A 14443-nucleotide genomic window follows, 5' to 3' on the forward strand; every position below is an offset into this window, starting at 1 on the left:
TTAACGTTGTCGGATCCAGTTGAATTTTTTACCATAGACATATTTCGTCATAATGATCATATCTGACGGTCGAATTTTGGTTTGTGAATTTTAGTCATCGGAATCACAACGTGTCTACTAATGTTGTATAACTTATTTAGTAGGTTATACAACTTTGTGAACCAACTCTACATAGGAAGCAAAATTATGAAAAATCTCGTGAAATAAGATGTGTTCAAAATGGTGAAATACGGCTATGGTTCAAAAATCACGTAAATCGGGTAAAGTCTCGGAGCCGATAGTAGCGGTCAACCCTATTTACCGTTATTATTCCTTATGGGGGAGCTCCATCGTCGGAAGGTAAATGTCTCAAAATTTTTATATGGGCAGTTGCGTCTCATCTACGTGAGAGTTTTTGGTGTGGAAGGTTTGACCAAATTACGTAATATAGGGGGAGATATGAGCGTTTTCGTGAATTTATAGACTTTAGCCGACGAAAATATATGAAAAGTCGTCGGCTAAGGTCAAAAAATTTCAAAATTTTTTAGGCGGTAAACCAAAGTTGGAGGAAAATTTTCAAAGGACTTTAGCCGACGAAAATATATGAAAAGTCGTCGGCTAAAGTCGAAAAATTTTCAAAATTTTCAAAATTTTCAACCAAAATTTTTTGGCGGTCAACCAAAATTTTCAAAAGAGTTTAGCCGAGGAAAATAAAGAATTTCGTCGGCTAAAGTTCTTTATATAGGCGAAGATGGATGGTAAGAAGTCTATTATCTGCCAGATTTTCTTCTCGGCTTAGCTCCGCCGTCAAGCCACCGGAGACCGTCACACTTGTCCCAAAAGCTTCGCCGTCGTCTCTACTTCATTGCTGGATAGGTGGTGCATCGAGTGGCTCTGCCGTGAGGGATAATCGAGCTCCAAAAACTCCGCCGGTTCGGATTCAGTGTCGATCAAATTTCTCCTTCCTTAGGTCACCATTTGGTGAGTCCTATATATGGATAAGTTGAGTTTGATTAGTACTACATTCCCCTAGAATTTGGTAGCTCGATTCGGTGTGTGTGAAGAGAATCGAAGATTTGAAGTTTTTAGGGTTTAAAATTGGGGATTTTTATATTTTGAGTCGATTGACCTGTTTAGGCTTAGAATTGAGCTTCGACTTCTTCTAGAAAGTTGTTCGAAATGTTGAGAGGAAGATTCTGTCAAATTTTGCTCGTGATTGGAGGTGGCCGAAAGGTTCTGCAGTTTTTTTTTTTCAAAACCCAGCAACTTTAGCCGACGATATTTAAACACTATATTCATCGGCAATAGTATTTTTAATTTTTTTTATAAGGTTTAGCCGACGAAATATAGCATATTTCGTCGGCTATAGTTATTTTTTAAATTTTTTTATAAGGTTTAGCCGACGAAGTATAGCATGTTTCGTCGGCTATAGTTATTTTTTTAATTTTTTTATAAGGTTTAGCCGACGAAATATAGTAAATTTCGTCGGCAATAGTTATTTTTTTAAATTTTTTATAAGGTTTAGCCGACGAAATATGTCGGCTATAGTTATTTTTAATTATTTATTACACACTTTAGCCGACGAATATATTAATTGTTTCGTCGGCTAAAGTCTGGGAAAAAAACCGACGACATGTTTTTCGTCGGCTAACTGTAGGACTATAGCCGACGAAAAAAAAAATTTCGTCGGCTAAAGTCATCACCGACGACCTTTCCCGACGACACTATAGCCGACGAGCCTTCGTCGGCTAAGATCTTAGCCGACGAATTAAGATAACAGGCCGACGAAAATTTTTCGTCGGCTAAAGTGCTTGTCCTGGTAGTGATTACATGGCTGTATCTTTTGAAACACAAGAGTGACATTTTTGATGTGTTTAAAAAATTTTACAACCTTGTTAGCACTCAATATTCTTCCAAAATCCAAATTTTGCGATATGATAATGGCTCTGAATATATGTCTCGTAACATGTCTCATTTTTTGAACTCTAATGGAATTGTTCATCAAACAAGTTGTGTTGGCACACCACAACAAAATGGAATTGCAGAACGGAAAAATAGAGACTTGCTTGAGAAAACCAGAGCCATAATGTTTCATGCTTACGTGCCTAAGAAATTTTGGTCGCAAGCTGTTCTTACTACAACCTATCTTATTAATAGACTCCCAAGTAAAGTCTTGAACTCAAAGTCACCTTATGTCGGTGAGCCATGGCTTGGTTGGTTAAGGTGTTTAACTGACAACTTTGAGGTCAAGGGTTCAAATCTCACGGACATATGTAGGGTGTGTGAGTTATTAATAAAACGTTTTTTTTTTTATTAAAAAAAGTCACCTTATGAAGTTCTGAAGGGCAGGAAGATTAAGTTATCACATTTGAGAGTTTTTGGCTGTGTGTGTTACGTTCATATTCAAGCTATTCATCGAGGTAAGTTGGATCCTAGAGCTGAAAAGTGTGTCTTCTTGGGGTACTCTACCTTTCAAAAAAGGTACAAATGTTACAGTCCAAACACAAGAAAAATCATTGTCTCAAGATGATCCCTGTCTGAGCTACTAAGCTGTTATGTGGTGTCTGATTTGGAGTTGGTTGGTGTTGATTCATTGTTTTGGATTGCTGCTTGTTGATTTGGACTCGGGGCTGCAAGTAGGATTTTGGCAGGAAGAAGCTTGGTTGTTTTCGGTGATAGAGGCATCTCAACAGTGGCTAAAGTGAGGGAATCTACTGTTTTAGCTGCTGTGTTGCTACTGGGTTTTTGGATTCAAGCAGATTAAAGGTGAGCTTGTGCTTTGTTGGTCTGTGTTGGTGGTGATTTTGAGAATAGAAGCTTGGTTGCTAATCTGAGTGTTTTGTTTTCATGGATGTCGATAACTTAGTGATTCGGAGTTTTCAGGGAGGTTATGGCCATTTTCCGGCAAGTGGCCGGAACCTAGCAGAATATTCCGGCAAGTCACCGAAATCTGGTGAAGGCAATTATTCTGGCAGGAAGCGGTGGAGGTAGTGATTGATGTTTCCTTTTCGTTTTATGTCCCTTCGGAAATAGGAAAGTTTGAGTTGTAATCGGAAAAATCACCAAGTTATGAAAGTTTCTATTTTAGTAAACTTTCCGTCTTTTTGAAAATATCCTATTTATGGAAACCCTTTTTGGGTGCCCTTAGCAAATTTAATGGGTTTTCCAGATTAATGTTTTCCGGATATTTGAGTCCTTGAAATTACATTAGTTTGTTTAATCAAAATCAAGGTTCTCCAAAATGATTTATTTAATCGACGCCTAAATGGTAACGATTAGTAGGGCATTAGAGTAATGACCTAAATTGTTAAGTCGAAGGTTAAACTGGAAAATATCGAAACATCGTTAGTTGGCCAACTCTAAATCAATTGGTCAAACTTGATCAATTCTAGTCAACTCAGGAAACCTAGTCAAACTAGGAAGTAGTTGAATCGATAATTATTGGTGTCTAGTTTGACCGATTTGTTCTATTATTTATCATCAGACGTGGGAATTGCCTAGAGAGGATGAATAGTTGGAGGCAACGCTTGAGGAGTATACCGAGCATTGGAAGGTTTAGGCCTAATACTGTGAGTGGACTTTTGTTTTAATTTAAAAGCATGTGATGCATTATTTTGATGATCAGTTATTCTTCTGCTGGAATTTATTGTTTTTTATGATATTTGGCAATTTTCATTATTTTGGAGAGTTAGTTTTCGGTGGATATGTATATTCGATATTTATGAGAATAGTATGTATATAAATGCTAGCTAGCCATACGTGTTTTTCTGCCATAATGAGGTAAAATTCCATTATGGTGTGACGTGAACGTGAGACGTAAGCGTCGTAGCCCTATATGAAAGTAGTAATTCATATAAGGGATATGCACGTATATACACTCGTCTTTTCTACCATAATGAGGTAAAATTTCATTATGGTGTGACGTGAGCGTTAGACGCAAGCGTCGTAGCCTTGTATGAATTTCTATTTTTCATATATTTTCATAGAATTCATACAAGGAATATGACGAGTGTAAATACATACATATATATATTTTAGCCTGAGAGGCTCTATATTATAAAGTAGTGGAGACTAGCGAGGCTAGTCACGTTTTTATCAATTTTTAAGTTAAAAGCTTTTGGGCTTGTTGCATGCAGCGTGGCTTCTCTATGGAAATCAAATTGGGAAAACGTAAATATTTTCATTTGTTCATTTCTTCTAAATTTATTTTGTCCACTCACTCTAACGTTTTTCAAATGCTTCTCCCCTGGGCCCTTCGGTTTTAAATGCCCAGTTTGCAGGTTAACATAATTGAAGTCGGGCGTACATGGAGTCAAGGCATAGTCCGTACATGGGCGTACATGGAGTCGAGGCATATAGCTTCCGCTTATTTGTTTATTTCGTTTTCTTTCTTCCTTATTAGAGTTGCTATGAACCTATAGATGGTAGTTGTGGGTTTATATTTAGTGTAGTAAATAAATTGGGAGGTGTTGTGAATTTGGGGAGCATGCAAGCTCCAGGTGTATAAGGATGGAGTTGGATTTTTTTAGAAGTGTTTGCATGTATTTTAGGAAGGGTTGTCCATTTTCAAGGGAGGTTATGCCGAATTTTTCGGTAGCATCTCCTTTGGAAGTGGTCCCCGCAGGGTTTACTTCGAATTTCACCTTGAAATTCGGGGTGGGTCCTGACAAAGGAAGTCATTGATTTGTTTGTGCTTCCTAGTCTTGTAGAGCCTACTGACATCCAGAACTGGTTCTCAAGCTATGTGTATGAGTCTCCATCTTTAGATACAGCTGATGGTTTTAGAGATGTTGTTTGTAGAGACAGAATAGATGAGAAGGATGAGGTTTTGTTTGAAACCAGCAACAAAGAAAAGGGAGAGCGTTTAGAGGGTTTTGGCAAAAAGGAAAATGATAATGAAGAGTTTGATGTTGAGAAGGTGCAATCAGAAGAGTTTGCAAAACATAACACCACTTTCAAACATAGCAAGAAGCCTGTAAGTGCGGTAGTCTTTCTTTTCCTAATAGTGTTTTTTGTTAATCTATCTTTCTTGTTTGAATCTATTAGACACTGGTCCTGTATTTCAAATTATTGATCACAATAATGTCAATAACAGGTTGACCAAACCGTTGGACTAGATGAAAATCTATCTAGTCAGAGTGATTTTTGTCTCAAATATAAGCCTAATACGTTGCAAAATTATAGTAGTAGTCAACCAAAACATGCTGAGACATCAAGCTTCAACAAAGGAGATTCTCAATGCAAGGTAGATCAACATACCTTCCATGGTACCAGACATGTCCAAGAGAAGGATGAGACATGTCTACAAAACTTGGTTAATAGTAGGGGCTGCACTTCACAGGATAGCTCAGAAGCAAAGGTCCATGTTGAAGAATTCTTACTAGAAACCAATTCAGAGTTAATTTCAGTCAATGAAGCATCAGTAAGCAAAACAACTCATGGAAGCAAAGAAAGAAAAGATGATGGGACAGGAATATCAGAAGATGGTTTCATTACAACAAGGAAACACAAATTTACAGCAAGAAATGATGAAAACTTTCCAAAAGGACCACCAAGGAGTAATAGAGGAACAGTTCCATCAGTACGTGGGAAGGATGTTGTTATTGAAAGAAAGACCTTGGCAGACACAACAAACTTTCATCATTCTCCGACAACAATGATCACCGGAAAATGGAAGTGTCCTCAGCAGCGTAAACCAAATTTGGGACCTCCTTTGAAGCAGCTTGGACTTGAGCACTGGATTTGAAAGTCGTGAAAGACTGAAAGTCTAAAATATGGAGATGTTGGATGTTGAGATAGGCCAACAGAACCTAAAAATTCGAGCTTTGGGGAGTTTGAAGGATCCTTGATGTAAAAGAATAAGGGTTAAGCAAAGCATTTCATCATTCATTCATTCTTCACATTTTGGTGTTTATAATATCAAATCTCAAACTCTCAAAGACTTAAAAACATTTACAGAATAGCAAATGCCAACCGATATGCAGAAGAAGCTTGATGTGGTTGGTGATTGTGTTGGTTGTTCAAGTCGGAGGAAGATTTTGGAATGGAAAAAGGAAAAAAAGAGGTCGAGGCTGGTGATGAGTTATGGAAAGTTGGAAACCCAGGTTCTTACATTGAACCCGGAGGAAGAAGCCGAAGAACCATGAACAGCATTAGAAACCCTATGTTAGATGGGTTTGTCTCCCATACCCAGGGGCGGATCTAGTACTACACACACTGGGACTCAAGTCCCACCCTAATTTTTTGAAGAAAAAAAAAAAAAAACATGTAATTATCTCACTATACTACATATATCATGTCTAATTTCATCCCAAGTCCTACTTCAGTGCCCAATTTTTTGTGTTTGTTATAAAAAAGAGTTGTAGTTTTCTAGTTTACTAAAACAGAGAGACTTATCGTCTTCATCAGCCTTCCAAAAAGGTTCTTGTAGAGTAAGATTTAACTAGTTGAGCTGGACTTTACATGGATCTATATATTTTGTATTGCATTGACATATTTATTTAGCTCTATTTTGTATTACATCTAAAGAGTTTTGTAAATCTTATTTTGTATAAGCTTACATGCATCCGAGGGGTATCGGTAAGGCTCACTACATTCCCTAACCTTATCGTAGGTGCATCTTGCTCTTCGATATATAAATTACTCTAGCAACGTCTAGTTTTTTGTTTATAATGAAAATTTTAAGTCCCACCTTGATCTCAATTCCTGGATCCGCCCCTACCCATACCATATGGTATGGCATACTAGTTGGCGATAAGAGACTAAGAAGACGATAAGAGCAACTCCAACAAAGGAATCAAATCCTAGTTGGCAGGCCAACAGCTACTTTTGACCACCCAAAAAACTCTCCAACAAAATAGTCAATTTCACGTGTAATTGACAATATGGTTTATATAGTCAAATTTGACACAACGAAAATGTCATTCATTATTTTATCATTCTTTCTCTCTCTTCTCTTTCCCCGTTGTTTTCTCTTCTTCCTCTAAGAAATAGTTTTATATGTATAATATTATGAAAATAATAAAAGAGTTGTCAAATTTAACTCTTTTGTTAGAGAGGAAATGAGTCAAAAATGACATTGGCAACTCACATGTCAAATTTTGAAATTGACAAAAAAAAATTGACATGATTGTTGGAGATGCTCTAATAAATTTATGAATCTGGTAGGGTGGCTTAGTCAATAGTCAGGCAACTTTCTAACCTTGGTTCGAGTCACCCCACACACTAACTACTTTCAAAATTCCGATAAATTTTCTTTTCTCAAAAACTTTTGAAAACAAAATGCAATAATGCATGCCTCCCTTTACTTTTACAAGCCTTTATATATCCCCTTGTATTTTTCTCTTGGTAAATATCCCCTGTTAATTTACAAAAATATATTAATAATAATAAATTATAGTCAACGAAAAGTGTTATAAAATAAAGAATGAGATAAAGAGAAAAGGAGAAAAACAAAATGTAGGAAGAGGAAGAATTGTATATTTCATTCTCATTAGACCTCTTTATATAAGGAGAGCCCTTCTAGTGAGGACTCTTAAGTTGAGGACTAGTTGAGGACTTTTTGGTTTATGGTTTAAAAGACTTATTTTTCGATCACATTTTGACATCTCCTCCGTTCAGATTTTAGGCTTATATAAGTAGATCATTTATACAAATTTTCAGCTAAATTAGTGTTCGTTAAGATAACAAATTAGATCAAATTAATGGACAAACCAAATCTGTCAAATATGAACCGTTCAAGTTCATAATTGATAAATCACACTTATGAATGCCTTAACAATTTTCAATATAGATGAAAATTTGGATAAATGATCTACTTATAATTATAAATACCTATAAACTGAACGGTTAAGATGTGAATATAAGATCGAAAGGTGAGATAAGTCGAAAAGTCGAAAAGTCCTCACCAAGTCCTCACCAAGTCCTCAACTTAAGGGTCCTCACTAGAAGGGTTTCCTTATATAAGAGTAATGTTTACATTGTAAGAATGTAACTAATGAGTATTTACGTAGACAACCACATACATTATAATCTTTACAACAAAAAGAAAGATCTTATAACAGTGAAGCTACAAGGTATTATACACTTTAAAGAAAACAAAACAAAAAATAGGTATTATACACTTGGGAGTACTAAATATTGAAGGAGTATAAAATTTGACCGAGATGCAAAGGGAAAAACACTTTTGTTCTAGTTTGCTAGAGTGTTGAGTTGCTTAGTATGAGACTACCATGTCTCTGGTCCCTCTTAAGAGAAGAGAAAATAAAATTAAAAATATCCATGTTCAGAGCTCGAGTCATAACTCTCATCAGTTTGAGGCCCACGTATTTGAGAAGTTTCGGGTTTGTGTGTTTGCAGCACTATCTTAATTAAATTAGTAAATTACAATAAAGTTATTAATTAACTAAATTTCAGTTTACAAATACATCATTTACATATTATCTTACACATTTAAGGACAAAAGTTAACAAATTAGGACAAATTGATGTCCACATATCATCTGTCACTATAATTTTACCAGAATACCATTCACTACAAATTCTGCTGCTACTATCGACCATAGATGTGCTATGGGCTACTGTCGACCAGAGATGTGCTATGTGCTACTGTCGATACCGAAGTGCTACTGCTAGTGCTATTGCAATTTTTCTGGCAATTTTGATGCTACTTTTGGTGCATTGCTACATTTTCTGCTACTGACTATGATGCTGGGCCACTGCTACTACCGACTAGGACGCTGCCACTATCCAAGCTGATGCGAGCATCATGCTACTGCCAAAGCTGCTATTGTCCAAACAAAAGTGCAAAAAAAAAAAACAAAGCTGCTAGCCTGCTACTGTCCAAACAACTTCAACAAAGACCTCCATCAACCAAATTCACGAACGACTCCAAGGTGGACACCTGGTGGATCCGCCACTCACTTGGCACCAGTAGCCGCCAGCCTCGACAGAGCCCTTACTCCCAAAACACTTCACTGTCGCAAATCTCAAAAACATAACAATCTGAACCTAAAATTGCGATTGAATGATGGAAACCCCAAATCGAAGAGAAACAAATCCCTAGAAATTGCGGAATTGATTGAAGGCTGAAGCTTTACCTGATCAGATGAATTCGGGCTTCAGAGATTGGCCGGACGATGACGGTGACGAAGATTAGGGCTGAGATTTCCTCCACTTCTCTCTCTTGCGTCGTCGTCGGGCATCGTCAACGTTGAGGTGCCAGGCTTTAGTCGTCACCGTCGAGGAGCCGTTGTTGTCGTCATCATTGAGGAGCCGCCATTGTCGTCGTCATCGAGGAGCCGCCGTCGTCATCATCATCGAGGAGCTGCCGCCGTCATCGTAGTCGAAGAGTCACCATTGTTAACACAGAGGTGTCGAAGTTCCGCTAGGCCTAGTAGAGAGAGAGAGAGAGAGAGAGAGAGAGAGAGGAGAAATTTTGCAGAGAACCAGATCGGGGGGGGTATGAAGAAGAGAATGGAACGTAATGTAATTGTTTTGAAAAATCTGAGCATTTTGGTCTTTTACCATAAAAACTTGGGTCAAGCATGTTATAACTTCGTTTTGGGCTTAGACTCTTGTCTTAATCTGTAGAAGAAATATAAAAAGTGAGTTTTTTGTGTTTTTAAATTTGGTCATATGTTACTATGTAATTTTCTCTAATTAAATTGTCTGTTACAATTTTTACAAAATCTATTCAAACAACTTTTTTTGTTTGTCTTTTGCCTTGTCAATCTAGACAACTTAAACTTTCCTTTTTTGGTAGATTATTATTCCTAGGTAGATTCTTATTCCTTTTTTTGTTATGTTTCCTGATCTAGCTGGTTATATTTTCATAGTCTTAGTTGGTTATAGTCCATCCATGTTCAATACATTATATAAGTACCTCTCGAAGGAGAAGAATCCCACAAAACTAAACAAGCTAAGAATCCCACCTTTTTCGCGACCAACCTACAACCATTATCTCTTGTTGAATAATGGCCTCTGGGTCTCGTGATACGTTCTCGCCTACTCCTTTAGCTGAGGTCTCGATTGAGGAACTAAAAGCGAATAGTTGTTGTATATGTGGCGGGAGACTTGTTCCCGATGATAATGCTTCCCCTGACGAGTTTGTTAAGAATCCGGTCATTACTCGCTTGCATTGCTCACACCATTGTCATACATATTGCCGAACATGTGATTGCTGGATACATGATCTATTCAGCTGCATAAGTGATCCATTATGTGTCGTTTACTGCATGGAAGACGAGTCATCTGGTAGAAGAATGTGGCTGAATCGGCACATCATGTTTTGTGTTGTTGCTACAATAATTATTGTTTTGTCTCATATGTTCAGAGCCATTATGGAAACATAAATAAGAGGCTAGGCTTACATATTGTGCCCTTATATCTTGCAAGTTTTTGTTTGATGAGATTTTGATTCCTTCAATGTTTTCGAGTTTATGTTTTATGACTATGCAAACTTGCTTTTCACTATTTTTGTGAATGTGCTTTCATATATAGTTTTATTATCAGGTTCTAGAGTGTTTTTAGTTTTTAGAGTACAAACTTTTTAATAGTGACAAATTTGCTTTGATTCTTTGACTAACATCAGTCATTCTTCATGCCTAATTTTGTGTTATATATCCGTAAAAATACCAATTGACTCGATGAAACGTGCATTTGCAAACATGGAATACCGGTGTATTGGGATTTTCGTGTTGTAAAGAGTATTACTTGTCTCATTTTTTCGAACAAAATGATCAATGAAAATTTGCAGCCCCCTAAAACCCTTAGCTGGCGATAATACCCTCATATTTGCCACGAGTCATGTTCCTATTAGACCATCAGACAGACAAAGTGACACGAGTTCTTCTTTGTACTTCATCCGATAATATGTAGACGCAACTACTCCACTTTGAGTCGGGGTTGTGTTCTCGTCTTCAACAGCTTTGTTGAAACAAAAATGGTGGGTGCTTTCAGAGTTCTAAGCAAGTCCCTCAGACACTACAAACCCAAAGCCTCAATATTTCCAGACAGTCCACTCACTCCCACACCCAACCAATGGCTTCACCAAACTCGCCGCACTCTGATTCTGGAGTCAGCACCCTCTCACTCCGTCAACCTCCACAGGCTCTCCGATTCCGATTCCGGTAAGTTCAATTCCAAAAGCTTATTTCTTTTTAGCCCTTTGTGTATTTTTGACATATAAACCAGAAACCCATTTGGGTGTTTTTGGGCTGACAGGAATCGTTGAAGTTAGTTTGGAGAGACCCCAAGTGAGAAATGCAATAGGGAAAGACATGCTCAAAGGTTTGCAGAACACGCTTGAAGCTATCAGGAAGGATTCATCTGTTAAAGTTTTGTTGCTCTGCAGTAAAGTTCCCAAGGTGTTTTGTGCTGGAGCAGATTTGAAGGTAAAGCAATCCAATTGTATCTTTCCTGAAATCAATGCATGTATATGTATATGTATTTGGATGTTCAGATTGATGTTCTTTCGGTTAAAATGTGGCTTTCTTGATTTGCATTGCATGAACAATTTTGAATTGCGATTGTTGTATTACAGAAGAAGGTAGTGCTCACTAGTCAAATTGTCATGTGGCTCTTGATTTGATTGGCAGGAGCGCAAGATGATGACTGCAACTGAGGTTCGTGATTTCGTGAACAAGCTGCGTGCCACATTCTCATTTCTAGAGGTCAGTCTTCGTGTTTAACCGTTGTGGTTTTGTGTAATTGAATGGCATTCCGAATGTCAAGAAATGGAATATCTGTGTGAAGCGAGTAGTTAGTTTGCATGTGACATAGCTAATAATTGGTAGTGCTGAAGGGTACCATTGTTTCCATCACCTGAGATTTTCAAGATTTCCTGTTGCTTTTTTGTCCTAAAAGTTTAACAAAACTAACTCTAAAGTCCTCATAAGAGTGCCTCTGAGAGATCTGCCTAAATTGGTATTATGGAGGCTAAAAACTTAAGTCCTAAAGACCATAGTTTATAATACGAACCATGTCTTAGATGTCTTGGTGTAAAGCTTTCCTTTTTTTCGTTTTCCTCTAAATTTTTCTTGTCACCATCTTATTAGGTACTTCCCATTCCTACCATCGCCGTCATTGAAGGGGCAGCATTAGGTGGTGGACTTGAAATGGCTTTATCATGTGATCTTCGGATATGTGGTACTTCCATTTTAACAGAAAAACCAATTGTGCCTGTAAAATAACAGGCTTCATCAATGTGTTATAATGATTAGACTCTGATTGCTTCCACCCTTATGTTTCAGGAGAAGATGCAGTATTGGGATTGCCAGAAACTGGACTTGCTATAATTCCCGGGTATATGCTAAATTTTAGTTGACATACTATAGCTCTTGCTGTTCTCTTCATAGGTTGGTGTTGCACCCTGCATCTTATTTGATTAGCCATTTCTCTTTCAACTATATATCAGAGATTTCTTCAGTGGACCATTTCTAATATTTGAGTTTCAACTTCTTATCCCAGTCAAACTGATAGTTTGGTCATACTTAAAAAAGAAAAAAAAATAGTTGGTGTAATTCTGATAGCATCTTCTTGAACAAAGTACGATCAACTCAATTATATTTTATTTGTTTTCTGTCTTATGCATTTTTTAATTATTTTAGTTTGCCTTTTTCATAAATGATGCAGTGACAGATCAACCTCTCTTGATTACATTCTTTAACAGGGCAGGTGGGACTCAGCGACTTCCTAGACTGGTTGGAAGATCAATAGCAAAGGAACTCATATTAACTGGGAGGAAGATTGATGGCAGAGAAGCAATGTCAATGGGTAATGTCTACTCGGTAGCTCCTTTGGTTTTGTTTCCCCCCTTTCCGGCACTGAATTTGTACTTCAATACAGGTCTGGTAAATTATTGCGTCCATGCTGGTGAAGCTCATCTAAAGGCACTTGAAGTTGCTCGCAATATAAATGACAAGGTATGTAATTATTTTATGATGTAGCTCCTCCGTTCTTTTTCTTTTTGTCAACTTCCACAGAGAATTGGTTTAGTATGCTCTCATAGTTTAATATAGGAAACTAGTTATAATGAAATTTGACCTTATAATGATAACTAGTTAACTACCGTTCAGAAACTTCTATCATAGTGAATGTAAATAACCGAAAGTTCTGTGCTTAGGTAAAGACTGAACAGATACCTCCTATTTTGGTGCATACTATCAAACCCATGACCGCCCTTCGTAACCCTAACCCTCACCATACCCTACAATACTTCTTTTAGCTTTCATAATTAAATCTATGACCTGTCCCCAACGAAAAAAAAAAAGAAAAAAAAATCTACTCCAAAAACCAGAAAGAAAATATGACTCAACTAAAGCATCACTCTAAGACTACTTAAAGGACAGTGCAGTTTATAAATCACTGTGCAATCAAATTTATGCATCTAGTTTTAGCAGGGTCCAATAGCAATAAGGATGGCGAAAAGAGCTATTGACCAGGGACTTGAGGTAGATAGGGCATCAGCTCTGGCACTGGAAGAAGAATGCTATGAGAAAACCTTGCACACAAAAGATCGCTTGGAAGCCCTGGCAGCATTTGCTGAGAAACGGAAGCCGCGGTATTCTGGAGAATAAGATGGCAAATTTGCTATAATCTGTCTTGGGATGAGTTGGCTGGCAGGATGGAAATAAATTAAATTATCAGGCAATCAGGAAATAACAGGTTGTAGGGGCGCTAGTTTTATTTATCATCATAATGTACGTTTACCTGCATGGTAATGTGAGGGGTCAGCGAAATAGTTGGTGTCTGTTAGGTGTGGAACCTCTTACATTCAAGATGTTCGAATGTGTACTAGTGAAGCAATAAAATTGAATATTTAAGGCTACTGTCAGGAATGATGTTCAGAGTCTTTAAATTTTCATGACTCCCCTTGCTTCTGTTTCAATTCTTCTTGAGAAAGAGCTTATGTTCTGACTCGAGTACAAAAGATGCCACAACACGGCCTCACCAAATAACTATTTCACTTTTATAGGGCTCATGCAGGCATTCTCTTCATTAGCAACAAGCATGAAAACTCTAACAACCAAAATTGACTTCAAATCATTCTCTTCATCATGAAAGCAACTTTCTCGTAGAGTTGCTAGAGCTTTCTTATATTTATATCCAATCATCATGAAGAATATTGATCCAACACCTCAATTACGGGTGATCCCAACTCTTAGGACAATTTAGAGCATATGGTTCAACGCTCCTACACAATATTTCTCATTCCCACAACCATTCATGTGGCACTAACAGTACCCAACACTGTATCACAGTGTCTACTGTTAGCATCCCATCTGGTCCATGAGCTTTCTTAGAATGTATACAAGGCTGAACAGCTGCTATTCCCCAAATCACCTATTTAGTAGAAATGAGATCCAATACAGTATGTACTATAAACGAAACAAAATAAAACACAAACATAGTAACCTTATTTGTACTTTTATGCCTATTGTTTTTAACATAGAAATCATGTTTGT

General features: G+C 37.3%; 1 protein-coding gene across 1 annotated transcript; it reads left to right on the forward strand.

Moving 5' to 3' along the window:
* Nucleotides 1-10880: 10880 nt before the first annotated feature.
* Nucleotides 10881-13805, forward strand: LOC101292604 (methylglutaconyl-CoA hydratase, mitochondrial-like). Its single transcript, XM_004300302.1, has 8 exons — nucleotides 10881-11107; nucleotides 11202-11371; nucleotides 11576-11650; nucleotides 12035-12125; nucleotides 12230-12281; nucleotides 12649-12752; nucleotides 12825-12901; nucleotides 13379-13805. The coding sequence occupies exons 1-8, from the start codon at nucleotides 10921-10923 to the stop codon at nucleotides 13553-13555; spliced, it is 933 nt and encodes a 310-aa protein (XP_004300350.1). The 5' UTR covers nucleotides 10881-10920; the 3' UTR covers nucleotides 13556-13805.
* The last annotated feature ends 638 nt before the right edge of the window (nucleotides 13806-14443 follow it).

Source organism: Fragaria vesca, linkage group LG5, assembly GCF_000184155.1.
Source record: "Fragaria vesca subsp. vesca linkage group LG5, FraVesHawaii_1.0, whole genome shotgun sequence".
NCBI classification, from domain to species: Eukaryota; Viridiplantae; Streptophyta; class Magnoliopsida; order Rosales; family Rosaceae; genus Fragaria; species Fragaria vesca.